The sequence below is a fragment of the Ochotona curzoniae genome, unplaced genomic scaffold, assembly GCF_017591425.1.
Source record: "Ochotona curzoniae isolate NIBS_2020 unplaced genomic scaffold, NIBS_Ocur_1.0 scaffold_4505, whole genome shotgun sequence".
Lineage (NCBI taxonomy): Eukaryota > Metazoa > Chordata > Mammalia > Lagomorpha > Ochotonidae > Ochotona > Ochotona curzoniae.
The window spans coordinates 8,073,908-8,090,397 of record NW_024467118.1 but is presented as its reverse complement, the minus strand read 5'-3'; the positions used below and the strand labels follow the sequence as shown (position 1 = coordinate 8,090,397).

Genomic DNA, 16,490 nt, shown 5'->3' with positions numbered 1-16,490 from the left:
ACACCTAAAAAAATTGTGTTACCCAAAATGCACAGAGAAAGGACACTGTTAAAAAGAGGGATGCTAGATGCATGGCTAATCACACTAACAGCAAACCTCCCATTCTGAAGCCTGTGTGAGAACCTTCATCTTTTTTTGGATCCAGGCAGAGAGCCTTTGCCATCTACCTCGTCACATAATGATAATCACTCTCGCTTAGGCAGAATGGAATTTTCTAGGATGCATGAACCGGAAATGCAAGGTGGTTTCTCTTTGAGGGCAGAGATTACCATATTCTTTCTTTGTGTCCACAGTAAGTAAGCAGAGATCCTGACCCTTAGGAGGAAACTCAGGAAGTGCTTGGTGATTTCAAGAAATAGAAACGTGACTCGTCCTGCTGCCTATTCTGTGCTTGTTCATACACAAGCATGGTGTCCATATACTGTTAAACTCATCATCATGAGCTGTTGCTCATGTTCACTCAACATACAAGATGGGTACTGGATGACTATGAAACGGAGATCATTAAAAACTCACCCTTGCAACAGGACCCATCTGCATCTCCAGACTTCTCAGCTTGTGAACCCTGTTCCATCCCCACCTGCACCATGAATGTGTATCCATTCAGTGTTAGTGAACCTAAAGGAATTAGTTGGGAAACAGTTTTGAATTATTATTTAAAAGTATTCCCCAGTTTTCAGACTTTACCTGAATGCCTTTCTTATTATGATTATGTAGTAATAGATGGAAACATGTTCTCAGCCTGTCTGAGATAACAGCGCTGTTTCTTTGACAGATAATCCATTCTCAAATCTACCTCTAGAGGTGATTGTGACACCTCTCGGTCGTCTAGCCTAGGATGCAATGGTGCCTGGAGAAGGCAGCGAGGTTTGTGCAATATGCAATACTTGTATTTTCAACAAGGAATTTTTAAAGATTTATTTATTTTCATTTGGAAAGAAGACTTACAGAGAGAAAAAGAGAGAAGGAGAGAGATTTTTTCCATCCACTGGTTCACTCACCAGATGGCTGCAGTGTCCAGAGCTGGGCCAATCCAAAGCCAGGAGCCAGGGACTTCTTCCAGGTCTCCTATGAGGCAGCAGAGGCCCAAGGATTTGAGCCATCTTCCACTGCCTTACTGGACCATAAGCAGGGAGCTCAATTGGAAGAGGGGCAGCCAGAACTTTAACTGGCATCCATATGGGATTCAGGTGCCACCCCCCACAACAAGGAATTCTTAATGTAAGATACACATGTAGAGTCCTCACCATGTTGGACAATGGACCTAATTTTGTAGTAATGTTGCCTCTTTCACAGGATTTTCTTATGATACTTGAGGTTTCAAAAAGGGATGCAAAGTAGACAAGAAGTTGCACACGACTAAAGTGCCATCTTACTCTATTGAATTCATTAGGATGGTCTGTCCAGAGTTGAACAATTTTGTCTGTGTTGTGCATGTTACATTGTGTTGTCTGTGATTTGAAATCTTGCTATCTTCTTCCAGAGAAAAAGCCCTTAAAACTAGTTTTAGTATATGTGTACCATTGATAGATAAAGGTAAAAAGGACTGAAGGATCATTCCAAGGAAAGATTGCCATGCTCAGCCTTCAGAACAGAGCATGAGATGATGAGAAGGATGGAGTGAGAGCTAGCAATGGCTGGCGGTTTGTGCTTGTCTTGTGTTTCTATATTCTAACAACCACAGTCTACAGGACAATGGGCTTCACTCTGTAGTAGCGTCTGTCAGAATTTCATGGGAAAGTGAATTTAGAAAGCACCGACTCAGGACTCCACTTCCAGAGCCAGTAGTAAACCAGAAAACACAGAGCTAGGGAGTGTGCATGGGACACAGGCCACCTGATTCTGAGGGGCGTGTTCTTCACCATACTTTGTGCGCTGGCCATCTGGAAAGGTCTCCTGGCCTGTCTACGAATCACTCCATAAAAGGAAACATTCATGTGAGCCAAATCTAGGAATATGGTTAAAAGGCATGGTCTCAGTGTTCCTGGAAAAGACAGCTTAGAGGAAAATATTTCAAAGAGCGAATGAGGCTGTCTGTGGACCACAGAGGGTTGGGTGCTGTGGGAACTGGTGGAGAGGCACCAACTCTGCCTGCATGTGGAGAGGTGTATCTGGGAGGAAGCCATCAACTGGCAAGCAACCGTATCTCCATGTGGGGTCTGTGCGTCAGCCAGGGCAAAGGGAGGGAAGAAGTCCGAGAATGAGAAAGTTGAGTGAACACAGAGCATTTTGGCTCAAGTCAAGGGATGGCTTGGGAAATGGGATGGGGTCTAGCAAGGAAGGTAGCCATTGAAGCTGCAGATTGCACATCCATCTTTCATAAGCAAGTGAGGCTTTTTCACATGGACAAGTGCATTGCCGATTTTTGTAGCGCTCTGATTGCCACAGTGATGAGGTACCCTTGCCACGGATGGTCCCTGTACCCATGGCTACTGTCCTCTCAGTGCATTGGTGTTCTGATAAGCTTCCCCATGAGAAGGAATTTGGAAAAATCCAAAACAATCCTGAATGCTTTCACCTTCTTGTTTCACTCGTGAATCATGGTCCTCAGATATACCAAAGTAAAGCTGAAAAATCCAACTAAAGGAGGGAATTAGGTGACTGTTGCAGAATCACAGAGGAACCCCCCACATGAAATGACATTATTATCATTGACATTATCAGCATGTATGATACAAACACATGAACTACAATAAAATAACATTCATGGCTTGCCTTTAGTAAGATCATAAAGCAGCCATAGCTGCCACTGTATTCTTGCAGAGTTTAAAAGAGGAAGTTCAGTGCTGGATCACCTGTGTATATGGGCATTGTCACTCACAGTGTGTGGCTGTACAAATAAGAGCAACAGCCAGAGGCCAGAGGAGAAATCACAGCTGACTGTGCTCCTGAGAAGAGAGCTGTCGCTCTTGAGCCAGGGAGAGTCCCTTGAATGCTGAGTGGAGCCTGGTCTATCTACTGCACAGAATGCACAAAAGATGTGTGTGTGTGTGTGTGTGTGTGTGTGTGTGTGTGTGTGTGTGTGTGTGTGTGTGTGTACATTGATAAGAGTAATGGTAAATGAGAAACTCGAAGGTTGGTAATATTTCTGTTCCCTCACTCAGGGAAAATCACAACCAGAGGAAAAAAGGAAAGTACTCTTAGCTCCTAATTGATTCCAGCTGCTAACATTCATTATTGTTATTAACTTAAACCAATGGCAAAACTCCAATACCTTTGAACTCCTTGCAGTTGTGTGTAATACTGGAGCCAATGCAGGAACTGATGTCGAGACATAAAACCTACAACCTCAGTCCACGCGACTGCCTCAAGACCTGCCTGTTCCAGAAGTGGCAGCGGATGGTGGCCCCGCCAGGTACACCCTTGCTCTTCACTCTTTCCAAATAGCATCTTTGGGGGATAAAAATGGAGGAGATGATTACAAATCTGTAGGCAACGTGATTTCTTAGGGATCTCATGACAAGTGTTTTGCAAATGTTCTTAGGACTGACTTGTGGGCTCCTTGCTTGCCCTGAGAAGTAAAATGATTTGCTCCAAGACTTCAGGAAAATCAGTGACAAAGCCAAACTCAGAAGCAGTGGTTCCTGTCTGCTGCTCCAAGAGTTGTTCTACAAAACAAGAGCGTGGGCCTAGAGGGAGGGAGGATAATAAAGTTTATACTATTTTTAAGTATCTTCTATCAAAAGACACTCTAGCCATGAAACAAATACATAAAAAGTTTCATTCTCCTCACTTTCCCTAGACTGTGGTTTAGACACAAAATCTCATACTGGGGTTCTGAAATTATCGCTTCAAGTCATCATTAATTGTCTCTCTATCTAATACATTTTCACTCCCAGGCCTGTGTTGAGCCTCACTGGTCATAAAAGTGAAATGTATCCATTCACTACAGATTATTTTATAAAGAGTAATTATTAGCATGAGGCAAATAGCTTTTTGAATCACAGTGGTCACCTTCTGTTGGTAACTGGCCAGGAGCACTATATAAAATGAAGATAGCACATTTAACCAAGTACATCTTCAGAAGTCTGAGAAAATATGTGCTATTTTTCATAGAATGTTGCATCCCCATTCAAGGAAAACTTTATACCTTCAGAACATTATTTTTCAGATTAGTGCAATGTTCTTCATTTTGCCTTTTCTCAAATGGAATGTTTATTCACTCTCCACTGCTTTGAACACCAACATTTTTTAACACATGACAACAAAATTAAGATATCATTTATTCATCCAATAATTACTTACTGAAGCTATTGAAGGCAAAGGCTCTGCTCTACCCACTGGGGGTGTAAACACTGGATGAAACTATTAGAAATGTTGAATTCTTGCAGTGACCTTTTGAGATCCTTATCATAATCCCCATCTCACGGTGTGGAGGTTGAGACTTGGCAGCGTTGTTATCCGAAGTTGGTCTCATGGCTAATAAATGAGAAGTGAGTCACAAAAGGCTTTGTGCCTCCAGAATTCATAGTTTTACTGCCACAGCTTCTACTACCAATGGAAGCAATACGTTTACCAAGAATTTCATAAATACGATACAAATAAATACAAGAAGTAGCCAATTTGCATTCTTAAGTCAAAGAAAGAAGACACTTGTCAGCATAGACATGGTCACTGATAGTGCCTGGAAGGACCTTCTCAGCTCCTGCGTGGACGTGCTGAGCTGGCTCTGTACCACCTACTCCTTCCGTCACCCTCCAGAACAAGTGTCCACAGCCTTATTAAAAGGGACAATAGACTCCGGTGAAAAGTTTTAGTATTAAGAAAAAGTACTTATGAAAGAAAAATATGGGAGATGTGTAGAAACATTAGATATGTAATATATGTCGCATATAACATCATATTGCAATGTAATACAATCCTTGCTTCCTCAATAAAGTCAGGCTTACCTCTGTAGACTAAGGAGGATTTTTTCCTTTTTCCTTCATAAACCATAAGAGTGTTTGAAGGCACTAGACCAAGGCCCTCTCACCTACTTTGAACATGGCTTTGGCAGGCTTCCTGTCCCATTAGAGTAAAATCTATAAGAGGGTTAGCAACATATTCAGTACCTAGCTGAGAATGGCTTTTGAAAACACCTGATTTATGAAACAAAGATGATAATAATGTGCTTGTTTAAGAAATCCTTCAGAATGTAAGCTAGTTAATGCACACACAAAAAAAATTAAGGATAATGTCTGATATTGAATAAAGTCCCATGTGAAATTAGGAGATAACAAAACTTGATGCACGCCCCCCCAGGGGTGCCCATATTTGCACTAAGGTGTTGCTCCATCCTTCTAGTCCCAAAACCTTTTTCTCTGTTGCTGAATAGGCCATTGCCGAAGAGTTTTAGCTTCCCTTCATGAATGCAGCAAGGATACAAGACTGCCACATTTCCCCAAAGCATTTTTGGAACTACTGGGCCTCATCAAACAGCAGAGTCCAAACCAGTGCCTGTTCCTGCTGAATCTGGGAACCCCTTAGCTTACTCATCTCTGATTAGAGTTACCCAAATGTACCAGAGGCAGGCTGCAATACGACACCAGGCCGGTAGGGGATGCTGTTGTGCACTGGCTAGCAGATTGAATATTCAGGCTCCAATTTAACCTCTGAGGTTTCCTAGGGATTCTAAGAATCCTTCCTTTATTATTAGGAGATCAGGAGGGAAGAGAAATCCCAAGCTTCCCAGTGGTAGTGATATGTTAAATTCAATTATGAAAGAGACACTTGTGGTTCCCTCTTTTTTTAAACAATATTTTTGTGGGTAATACCAATGTTTCCACACTAATATCATCACCCGCCCCTGCATCTGGGGTGAGGGGAGAAACAAAGGGAGAAGCCCCACCCAGCCTCCCACCCATCCCAGGTCCCCGATGTGAGGCGCGCTCCGAGGGTCCTGCTCAAGCAGTTTTGATAGTTCAACAGTTCTGAATTGCTGCCAATCTCGCCATTCCAGTTGTAATGGTGCAAGCAAAAAATTAGGCTGATTTCCTCTAGAAGGAAAGAATTTCACACCCTTTTGTGTTCAAATCAGCAGGTCTCTCCCTTTTCTTCGCAAATTTATACGAAATGGGGGGAAAGACATACACAGGCTGCTCGTCCATGGTTCTTTCTGGTGGTCACCCTGGAACTGACACTGCCACCCTTGTGCTTAATGCAGCAGAACCCACAAGGCAACCGACAACCAAACGGAGAAAAAGGAAAAATTCCACCAGCAGTACGTCCAACAGCAGCGCCGGGAACACAACCAACAGCGCGGGCAGCAAGAAGAAAACTCCAGCAGCCAACCTGAGTCTGTCCAGTCAGGTACCTGTAAGTCTCGCTTTCATTTTAGGCCTAAAATCTGCCCCCTACCCATCTCCTGACACAAAAGGCCTGCGCTGAAGTCTGCTTTAGCTGCAGGAGCCTTCCAGGCCTGTGGGGTGGTGGTGGGGGTTGGGAGGTGGCTTTGGGGATGGGAGGGGGATGGAGGAACCCTGTCCTGGAAACTTTCCCCAGCCATCTATGATGGGGAGTATTCGAAGTCAGTGCTGCAATGGGACCGGGATGAAAAAAAGCCCTCAGAGTCACAGATGGGACATACATCACTTAAACTTTACTTAAAATATCACCTAGCAACCTGCCTGGTGGGATCTGGTAACCTCTTGGTGGCAACAGGACAAACCCTGCTTGCCACAGGAAGCTGGTGTCCAGCACTCAGGACCAGAACTCTAACTTGCCTGGGCCATCCCAACATGGGCATCCCAACATGGGGCTAGGAGTCAAGTTGTTAACTCGCAGCCCTAAAAAGGAACAGCCAAGTGTGTTTCCCTTTGCCCAACTCCTTGTCTCTGGAGAGGCTCAGCCCCTAGCTCCATCTTAGCTATCTTAGTTCCATCACTTTTTCCTTTCATTTCTGGGTCTTGGCAAAGGGTGTTACTGGAACTCCGAAAGTGCCAGCGGTGGTATACCATGCAGGATCTTTCTTCCTCTCAGTGTCCCCTCTCCAACTCTGTTTCTGCCTCCTGCCTTCCATTCTGCTTGCCCTCTTTAGCAGGCCTCCAGCTGCCCTAAACATCTGCTGTCCCCTGCCCCACCATGGCTCCTTGTGGCTTTTCCTTCTTTGCCACCCCTGTCACATCACCCTGTCTCCAAGTGCTTGGCTGTTGTTTGAATAGGACACTTTCTTGGGGCTTTACCCTCTAGATACGATATATTTAGAAAGTGCACCCTACTCTCTTACTTGCAGCAACAGACTCCATTTGACCTCCATCTTTCTCACTTTCCTCCCATTTTGTCTGTGGTCCTCACCCTTCCTCTCCTGGTCCTGCTCCTTCTCTCTCCCTGCAAGAGTAGACCTCAGTACACGGGCACTCCCACTTGCTTCTAAATGTGCCCTTTCCAGTATTTCTCCACCCACTTTTCATAGGTCAGTACTCTGAGGGCCAAAACCAAGCCCATCCACCCCCCGAAAATTCCATACACAACTGGGACTGCTCCCATCCTTCCTAGACAGGGAGGGAGAAGGAAAGAGCTCCTGGAGACACTGGGCAACCTGGAAGGAGCCATCTTCATGTCAAGACCGCTAGGACTCATGGGTCTTGGGCAAAGAAAAGAGTCTTCAAATGACCCTCTGGTTACACCAATCACCTCCCTGAAGATCAAGGGCAAAATCTAAGCAGAAGAGATGAATTTGTTTATTAAATTTCCAACAGCTATGCCCATTCCTGGTTAAGTTGGGAAATGTGTAGAAAGAATAATTGGATGTATGGAAATTGAGCAATAAAGAGCTCACCAGTAGCCCATTCACTCTCTTAATTCTGGAGTTTCAGAAACTAACATTTGTCAGCTTCCTGTAGCAAAGGAGTGAAGTGTTTTCTAGAGAATTCTGGAGCCATGGCATTGCTACTGAAGGGCACAGTCACAGGGCTTAGATCCTTAGACCGCGAAAATATGTACGATCAGCATGAACCCATTTAGAAGAATATACTAAGAATTTTAAATCTTTTGGAATTAAAAAAAAAAAAGAATTCAAGCATTTAACAAATGTTTTCTGCGCTCCTCTTACGTGTTCCAGGCTATTCTAGGTATTTGTAATACCAGGATTTAACAACAGCTTAAAAGAACCACGCCCTGTCACTGAAAAGATCCCAGGCTAATTGAGGGATGGCGAAAAGGTATCCTAGGATTCCAAGACCTGAACTGGGGTTAGTAGGTCATCCATTAGTGATGCCTGCCACAGGTACAGAATTTGAGAGTGGCAGCCCACATGTGCATTTTAAGACTTACCTGATCTCGTCAGTCATTTCAATTCTTTTATAGAGCGTGTTTTTAAAATATACTATGTTATGTTCCTGTCCTCTGAACCAATAATTACATTTTGGTGATAATTCTCTGTCTCCAGGGGTCTTTTAGTAAGCTGTGACCTTGGAGATCCTTTAGGAAATCATAGCTGAATTTCAGCACTATGCTTACACTTGGAGTTGGAATCAAATAAAGCTTGCAAATGAGTCAAGGCAAGGAGACAATAAGGCTGGGAAAACAGGCCAATTCCTAGGTGTTCTCGAGTTGAGTGGTGTTGAATGATCAGCACAAGATGGCCTGGAGTGGTCACAGCTTCTAGCCCTGTCTTTGGACCATCAATAAACTCTTACTAGTGGAGTAGAGGATCCCTTGCAGGCATTAGTGGCTTGGGCCCTTGACCGTAGCTGTGGTTTGTGGTGTGTGTGTGTGTTGTGGCGGGGACAGGTTTAGGGTTTAATCATTGGCTTCTGCTTCTCACTCCATGAGCAGGGGCTAGGAGCGATCCCGACCTGCAGCCTCAACCCTGGGAGGGATGGAGACCTGTGTCATTCAACAGCAGTGACCCCTTCTGGCCAATTTAAGGAGAAGCATTGAGGGGCCCTGAAAGGAGTCACTTCCAGTCCTCCTCAGAGGTTGGTGGTCCTTGCACGGGGGATGAGTGAGAAAACAGAGTGGGGAAAGGCTGGTGGCATCTCAAAGCGGGCTTTGTGGGGGAACTAAGGGTATATGAGCTGCACTCAGGGGGATCCCTGTTGCCTTCTTGGGGACACACAGGACAGAGATGGGAAGGAAACACACTCTCACTCCAGCTGTGGAGATTCCTAAAGACCTGGAGGTGTGGGGGATGTGATGCTAACACCCCCAAAACAGAGGTAGCCTGGCCTTGCCCCATGTCTGCATTTGTTTTCTGTGGGAAAAACAAAGAGCAGGGTGTCCTTATCCTGAACCTGACCTTTGGAAGAACCACACGGAAACACGTGCATCGTCCGTTGGTGACTTCTGGTTTCTGTGTGCCTATGAAATTCTTTATGTGTGTCTCTTTAATGACTTGTCATTTGTCAGTCACACACACACACACACACACACACACACTGTTATGTTCCATCCAGGAGTATCTTGTGATCAGGAAAGCAAACGTGACATCTCTTTGAGATTCAGGGTACTTAGGAATACCTCTTCCTGGAAATCCCTTCCAGTTGTTTCTGGAACAGCAACAAAAAACTTACTACCCATTTCAAGCCTGTGTGAACCCCACTGGAAATGATTCGAACCACCATTTTCATAGCACTTTTCTGGAAAGGCTCTTATTTTCTAACACGAACGCATCTGCAGTAGTGGCAACTTGTCCTCTAACATGCTTCGGTTCGCTGCTTCTTATTTTCCTATGCTATTTTCAAACCAGGCTCATCTCCTCCAACTCTGAGCCTCACTGTTGACCTTGGAGACCCACACAGAAGGCTCCCACACCTTTCTCCTGTCCCAAGGAGCCGAGGCTCTTCAAGGCGTGCTGGGGAGAGGCGGGACATGACATGAATGTCCATGCCGTGCTCCAGACAGTCTCACCCCATTTCTTCCACCCTCCTTTGACTCCTGATCATCATCATTGTGCTCTCCTAATTGCCTGTGTCACTGAGGGGCACTTTGTTCCAGTCAAGAACATCCTCAACAGTCATATGGCAGCTTTCCAGCCGGCCGAATAACCTTTCCACGTCACCTCCCACCATCATTTTTGCCAAGGGCAGTGTCTGTTTTGCATGTCACCTGAAACAGCCTTGTGAGTCTCCTTACATGTCAGCATCGTTTCTGGTTCTTCATTGCCTAATCAGTGTGTTCTTGGAAACCATCAGCTCAGTGCCCCACAGGTACTTCCATGGCTGTGTTGACCAGCTCACGTGTGAGGCGTTTACTCTATCAGGGACATTTAAAAAAAAATCATTTTTGTCCATGCCCTGGAATGCCTAAGTTAGAGAAGCATGACTCGGACACCTATGAACTGCCTTCCCTCATTGGGGGCGGGAGAATAAATAACCAAAATCACATTCCCATCCCAAAGTGGACTCGGTGGCAATTAAGAGATTTTTCCACTGGGATCCTTCTGATTCTAGAATGGACATGGATATCCTTCTAGACCTTCTCCTGACCATAGGTTCTACTAACCTGTCCAGGAACCCTCCTCTCCATGGGCTGCCAGGGAAAAGAATTTTTTTATGCATTCAGTCCAGGCTTTTGCTTGAGTCAGCCTCCCTCACAAGAAACACCTCCTTCCCTGTGCAACAGTGTCCATCCCATCACGCCTTCTTCTTTTTTCCTTGGAGACTGAGAGCAGTTGCTCATTTTCCTGGAGTCTCTGCACTTTGGAGTAGAATACTGCTCAGAGCTTGGCCAGAACCATGTGCCCCGCTGGGACCCTGTCTCTAGCCCAGGTCACCCGTCTACCCCATGGGGTTTCCTCTGAACAGAGGCCAACACTGTGCCCAGAGTGCACATCCTCCCAACCCACCCCCCCCAGTCCCTGTGCCTCTCCAGCTGTGGCCTCCACAATTCTCACAGTTCCAGTAGGTGGCTTCCTTGTTTGCACAAAAGGACAATTTGTGCTGAACAGGAGTGATTAGAGGGATTCTTCTCGCTCGCTTCTGTGTCTGATGGCGATCAGCATCGTCCATGTAATTATAATTAGCGCTCTTCATCTTCCTTTATGGCACCAGCTGGACACACTGGTTTCTCTTTCCTGCCCAGATTGGTAGCAGGGTTGCCTGTGTGGGGATAGGTGACAGGCACCATGAAATAACAGATGGTAAATTCAGGGCTTGTTGGCAATCAGCAGGTTTTTGCTAATGACTTAATTAGCTATGCAAATTGTCAAATCAGTGTGAACATTGTTTTTATCGAAAACTTTACCTAAATTAATTACCATAATTAAGTAGCAGAATGTCAAGGATATTGGCTGCATAAAAGGGCCTGGCTGAGTAGAGAAAAGAGAGATTCTGTCTTCAATTAAAATGTATACCATCTTTGGGACAGAGAAAATCCCATTTGGAATGAGTTGTGCGAATATGGCAGAACTGCACCTTCCGCGGGTCCCGCTGGCCGCTAGTCTCCAGAGAGGCTCTCAGCCCATCAGTACAAGTGGCGGCTTTTGGGATGGATTGCACAGCACCCAGCAGAAGGTTCCACAGCCCTCTCCAGAGTCCCCAGTGTCAGCACGTTCCAAGCGTGGATTTTTTTAATTTTGAAAAATCCATTTTTTTATTTCTGCAGATTGCTAGCATTGCTCGTTCTCCGGTGTCAGGCTGCGCACTAAGGACATAAACTCGCGTGGTTGTTACACATCAGGAGGCGATGTTTAGTTCCCGTAGAAATCACATTTGCGTCTCGGCCCCCGACATTGAGACTTGACCCTGTTGTCTGTCCTAGATCCCCCAGCTCCTCCCACTGTTGTTTTAAGCTGAGCTTCTCTCTCCCAAGGTTTCCCTGTAATAATGTCAGCTGCTGTTCACAGGATGTGATGGTGGTAGGAGAGCCAACTCTGATGGGAGGTGAGTTTGGGGACGAGGACGAAAGGCTAATCACTAGATTAGAAAACACGCAATATGATGCGGCCAACGGCATGGACGACGAGGAGGACTTCAACAATTCACCTGCCCTGGGGAACAACAGCCCGTGGAACAATAAACCTCCTGCCGCTCCAGAGACCAAATCAGAAAACCCCCCACCCCAGGCTTCCCAATAAGACCGGCGGGATCGATCTCGGTCGGCACCTGAATCCACTGTCCATAGGTCCCATCGCAATCTTTACTTACAGGAGAGGAAAGAGGAGAGATGGGAAAAAAGTTTCAAGCAAATACCTGTTTCTAAACCACAGTGATCTGACTTTTTTTTCTTTGTTCTGTTTAACTGAGAGGAGCATTCCAAAAACGCTTCAATGACCGTTCCTTACAAGCCTTCGCGGGCTCTACAGACACAGGCACTGAAAAGAGAGAAAAGGCGTGCGCGTCTCCTGGCGCGCTGCGGACTGTGGGCTCGGGCTGAGTTCCTTTCCATGCATCCACCAGATTGTCCACCCGTGCCCAGTGCTCAGGATCCCGATCATAGCCGAACCCAACTACAGATGACTTTTTAATCCTGTAAAATATTTTCTGCTTTTTGACTTGCATCTGAGAGTTTCTTGTTTCAGTAAAAAAAGAAAAGGAAAAAAAAATCAGCTTTGGGGAAGTAATTTAAATGTATCTTTTTCCTTCGCTTCTTTACATTTTCTTTTATTGGGCAGCAGTGAAGAGGGCCCATCCGGGTAATTCATGGTCAAGGTGATGTTGATTGGTTTTTGAGTCTGAGTTTTGGTTCAATTTAGCCCAAGTGCTGAAACAAGAAATGTCTTTTTGTCCCTGGGGACACCAAGACAGAATGTTATGTAAAGAGGCCAACTGGACCTTGGGGATTTGTATGCATTTATGAAGTTGCTGTTGATGCAAATACTTCAAGCCATGTAATCCATTAATTTAGTGGGCAGTTTCATAAAGCTGAAACTTTTTTAAAATTTTCATTGTATCTGAGTTGATCGTTCTTCCTTTTCATAGTATATTTCTTGTATAATATTTTGTAAAGCATTTACCTGGCTCTTTTACGGGGACTTTTCTGTTTGGGCAATTCCAGTGTATTTATGTGAAACTTTCTAAGATAACTAATTTTTCCATTGGCATATTAATATGTTGCTCCACTCATGTAAAGACACAGTGGTTCTGTGTGTTATAAAACAGCTGTATTTTATGTATGCTTTACTGGTAAGTGTGCCAATAATAAACTGTGTTAACGACCAAAGCAAGTGAATCTGTTGGTTTGTGTGAGTACATGCACACACAGCAATCTGTCCACATTTGTGAGAGGGGTTGGGCTTTGAGTTCATGGTCAAATCCCACAAAAGCTGCATGGGGGCCAAGGCCACGGTACTACCCGTTGTACACTGGGACCGACCACACTCACACAGAAGCTATGCAAAATAGTTTGAGGCCTTACAGGAAGGTGGCAAGAGATGACAGAAGTCTTTGCACACTGCTCAGGAGAGCCGCACAAGGCAGGCTGTGCCTTGCTCTGCAGTAAGAAGCCCCAGAAAGCCACCTGCCTTGAGTTTTCTAGCTTTGGGCCATGCCCTACACTGGGTATGACTTTTGAGGGGTATCTGAGTCCATTTCTTGTTGCTATGGCAGAATAACACAGACTGGGCAATTGATTGAGAAGAAATTTATTTCTTACCACCTGGAAGCTGGGAAGTGTAATATCAAGGTGCTGGCACAATGCAATAGTCTTCTTGCCATGTTAGTACATGATGGAAGACTAGAGCTTATAGAAATACAAGTGTGCGAGAGACCAACAGGCAACTGAGCTCATCCTTCCCTCCGGAAGCTGTTCCCACGTCAATCCCCCCATCCTGTGACAATGGCCCAACGGCACTCATGAGGTCAGGGATGTGGTGAGCTAATCACCTCTACAAGTCTCAGGCTATCACAGCAGTCCTGCCACACCTCAGGTTCATACTGACTGCCAGGATGAACCACTACCGTTGGCTTTCAGTCATAGCTGCTCAGCCTGGATTCATGCACAAAGCAGCTAGGCTTTGGCCCAGAGGACCCAGCTTCAAATCTCCCCTCATCACTTATTAGTTGTGTGACAAAGCGTGTCATGTAAACCACTTGAGCTTCAGTCAGCACATCTCTAAATGTGGCCCACAGTACTTACTTCCAAAGGGAGTTATGAAGACAGATGAAGAGCATGGGTGTATTGGATATGGAGCTGACAGCAGCCACTCAGGTACAGTGAGTAAACAAAACAAATTGAGAGCCCAAGCCAAGGAGCAGCTGGATGGTGCTCCGACTTACAGCCAACCAAGGAATCAGGAGTGAGCTGACTGTTGTTCCATTTCATTTGTTAAAGAGAAGTAAGAAACTATAAGTTTTGTGGGAAATTTTACCTCTGTTGGGAAGCAATTAGAAAACTTTAGCAAAGGTGTGTAGGCCAGCGGTGAGAGATTGGATTCCCAGGTGTGTACTTGTAGATCTGTCGGCCATGGCCTCTGCCAGCAGTGGTTGTTAGTTTAGTCAATGGATGTAGCACGGCAGGCGTGCATGTGTGTGATCTGGTGTAGCTTCTTTCTGTTCTGCTGCTTTCCAAGAAAAGAACATGCATGCGATGAGCCGCCTCTGTATTAGAGACATGAGGACTAGGCCTGAGGCAGAGGAGTCCTGCTTGACTCATATTTCATGAGTGAGAAAAAGGCAATGTTGGCTATTTCAGGCTGTTGAGATTTTGAGATTATTACAGAGCAAAGCCAACTGATAGAGGTGTAAGGTAAGTTGGGGCCAGATAGCATTGCCTACATGAGATAACAGCGGGGAGCACACTGGTGGAGTGAGGGTTATAGTAACAGTCACCCTTTGGCATTGTTAGACATTTAATAGGCATGAGAATATTGAGTCATTGACAGTTTAGTTCATTCTTCTTTGTTTGTTTTATGAAACAGTTCTATAGGATTTCTTGTCTGCCTCCCCACGCACCCTCTCCTCTTCTACATTTTCCTCCCCTTCTATGATTTTTCTTCTATATTACAATGGGTGGTCCTTCATTGTTCACGCTTCTGTAGCAAATAGTGCAGATGGAGCGGCTTATTATCCTGAGTTTCTTTCACTGTTCTGGACACACTGAAAGTCTGGGATGATGCTCCCTCCAAGGTTGGGGTTTCTCTTCCCTGTTTCAGACTGCTGGCTATTTCTTGCATCCTCTCAGTGCTGAAAGAAAGGTCTCAGGGCTCCCTATTATGAGGCCATATACTTATATCAGGCATGAGATCCCATGGGACATAACCATCTAGTGCCTAACAGCCCAGTGAGGGGGCCGTCCTCTTTTGTGTAGTTGGGACACAGTGCAGTTAAACAATCAGCTCAGCGTTGTGATGGTCACAAGTGGCGCCATGCCCCTGGGCCATGTGTTTCCTGGTTTAGCAGAGTTTCAGATAGGCTCCGCCTTTCCGGCATTCGCTAGCTATTTGAGCAGTGTTGTCAGACAGTATGTCAGAGAGCAAGACTATCTGTTTACTTGGAAATGTAGCATGCAGGGAGGCCCTGATTAGGACCTTGAACTCCCAAGGGCATCTGACAAGGGATTTATAAATCAGTGGCCCGGTCCTTGCAGAAAATTCTTCCTTTCTCCATTTCTCTTTAACCTTGGGGTGAACATTTAATGCAACTGGATAACATAACCCACACAGGTCGTATATGGGCTAGAATGTGGCAGAAACAGTTTTCAAGATCAATTTCCCTAAAGCAGAGTGCGCAGCAACCTTAGGAAATTTATCTTATGATGGGTTAGCTCCTCTATCATTCATAAGAAAAACATTAGCAGATTTCTTCTCATCGTAAAGTAATGCATACTGATTATACATCATTTGAAAAGGAAAAAGAAAATAAATTCACCACCCTGAAAGGAGCATTTCTAGTATTCTGATGCATATGCTTCCAGTCTTTCCTTCTTAGCTCATTCGTAGGACTTCAAAATGTCCATGGAAAACTACAGGATAAGCTTGAGAGCAAAAACATTTTGAAATTCATACAGATAAGGAACATTCAGAAAGTTCGTGGAAAAAAATACACATCATGAAAAAAAAAACTACTTCTCCAAATATGATTGCATCAAAGTAAATTTGTATTTTAATCCCATTTCTCCATAAACTTGTTGAAGGGCTCTCACACATTGCAACACTGGCCATCTATAGAAAAGAGAATTACCTATCACGACCCTTTGGTTATAGAATATATCGTGAGTCTTCTTGTTAACTACCCCTTAAAACATGATTTTAGTTTCTATATAATCTCCACTAATAGAAATAGCCTAATTTATTGTCCGATTTACTTCTGAATGGCCCCACTCCCTTTGTATACCAAATTAAAATTGTATAATCATTAGTCATCTGGTAGGAAGTTGGTAAAACTTTGATAAATCAAGATTCACTTATTGGTACTCAGTGAGAGCCACTATTATGAGCTTTTTAAGAGATTCCTATTCCTGATGCCAACCTTCCAGGTGCTTGTAATTAACCTGGGACAAAGGACAAGTGCTTACCACGCCAGCTGAGCACACAAGACTGAGTATCCTCTACATGTCAACAACACAGAGAGGAAAAGCCCTCAGAGCTTAAAGACATCAGGGTGAAGTGTTTTGCATTTCGTTTGATATTCACT

General features: G+C 44.8%; 1 protein-coding gene across 7 annotated transcripts in view; it reads left to right on the top strand.

The window, feature by feature from the left end:
• The window catches only part of LDB2 (LIM domain binding 2), a 333,309-nt gene extending 320,237 nt beyond the window's left edge, over window positions 1-13,072 (top strand). The window contains exons 6-8 of one of the 7 annotated variants that reach the window (XM_040965820.1): window positions 3,232-3,355; window positions 6,143-6,294; window positions 11,765-13,072. In XM_040965820.1, coding sequence (XP_040821754.1) covers window positions 3,232-3,355; window positions 6,143-6,294; window positions 11,765-11,995 — 507 coding nt within the window. In that variant the 3' untranslated portion in view covers window positions 11,996-13,072. Of the gene's footprint in view, window positions 1-3,231; window positions 3,356-6,142; window positions 6,295-8,754; window positions 8,899-11,523 lie in introns of those variants that run through there. The other 6 variants (XM_040965827.1, XM_040965821.1, XM_040965822.1 and 3 more) reach the window with 6 other exon arrangements.
• The last annotated feature ends 3,418 nt before the right edge of the window (window positions 13,073-16,490 follow it).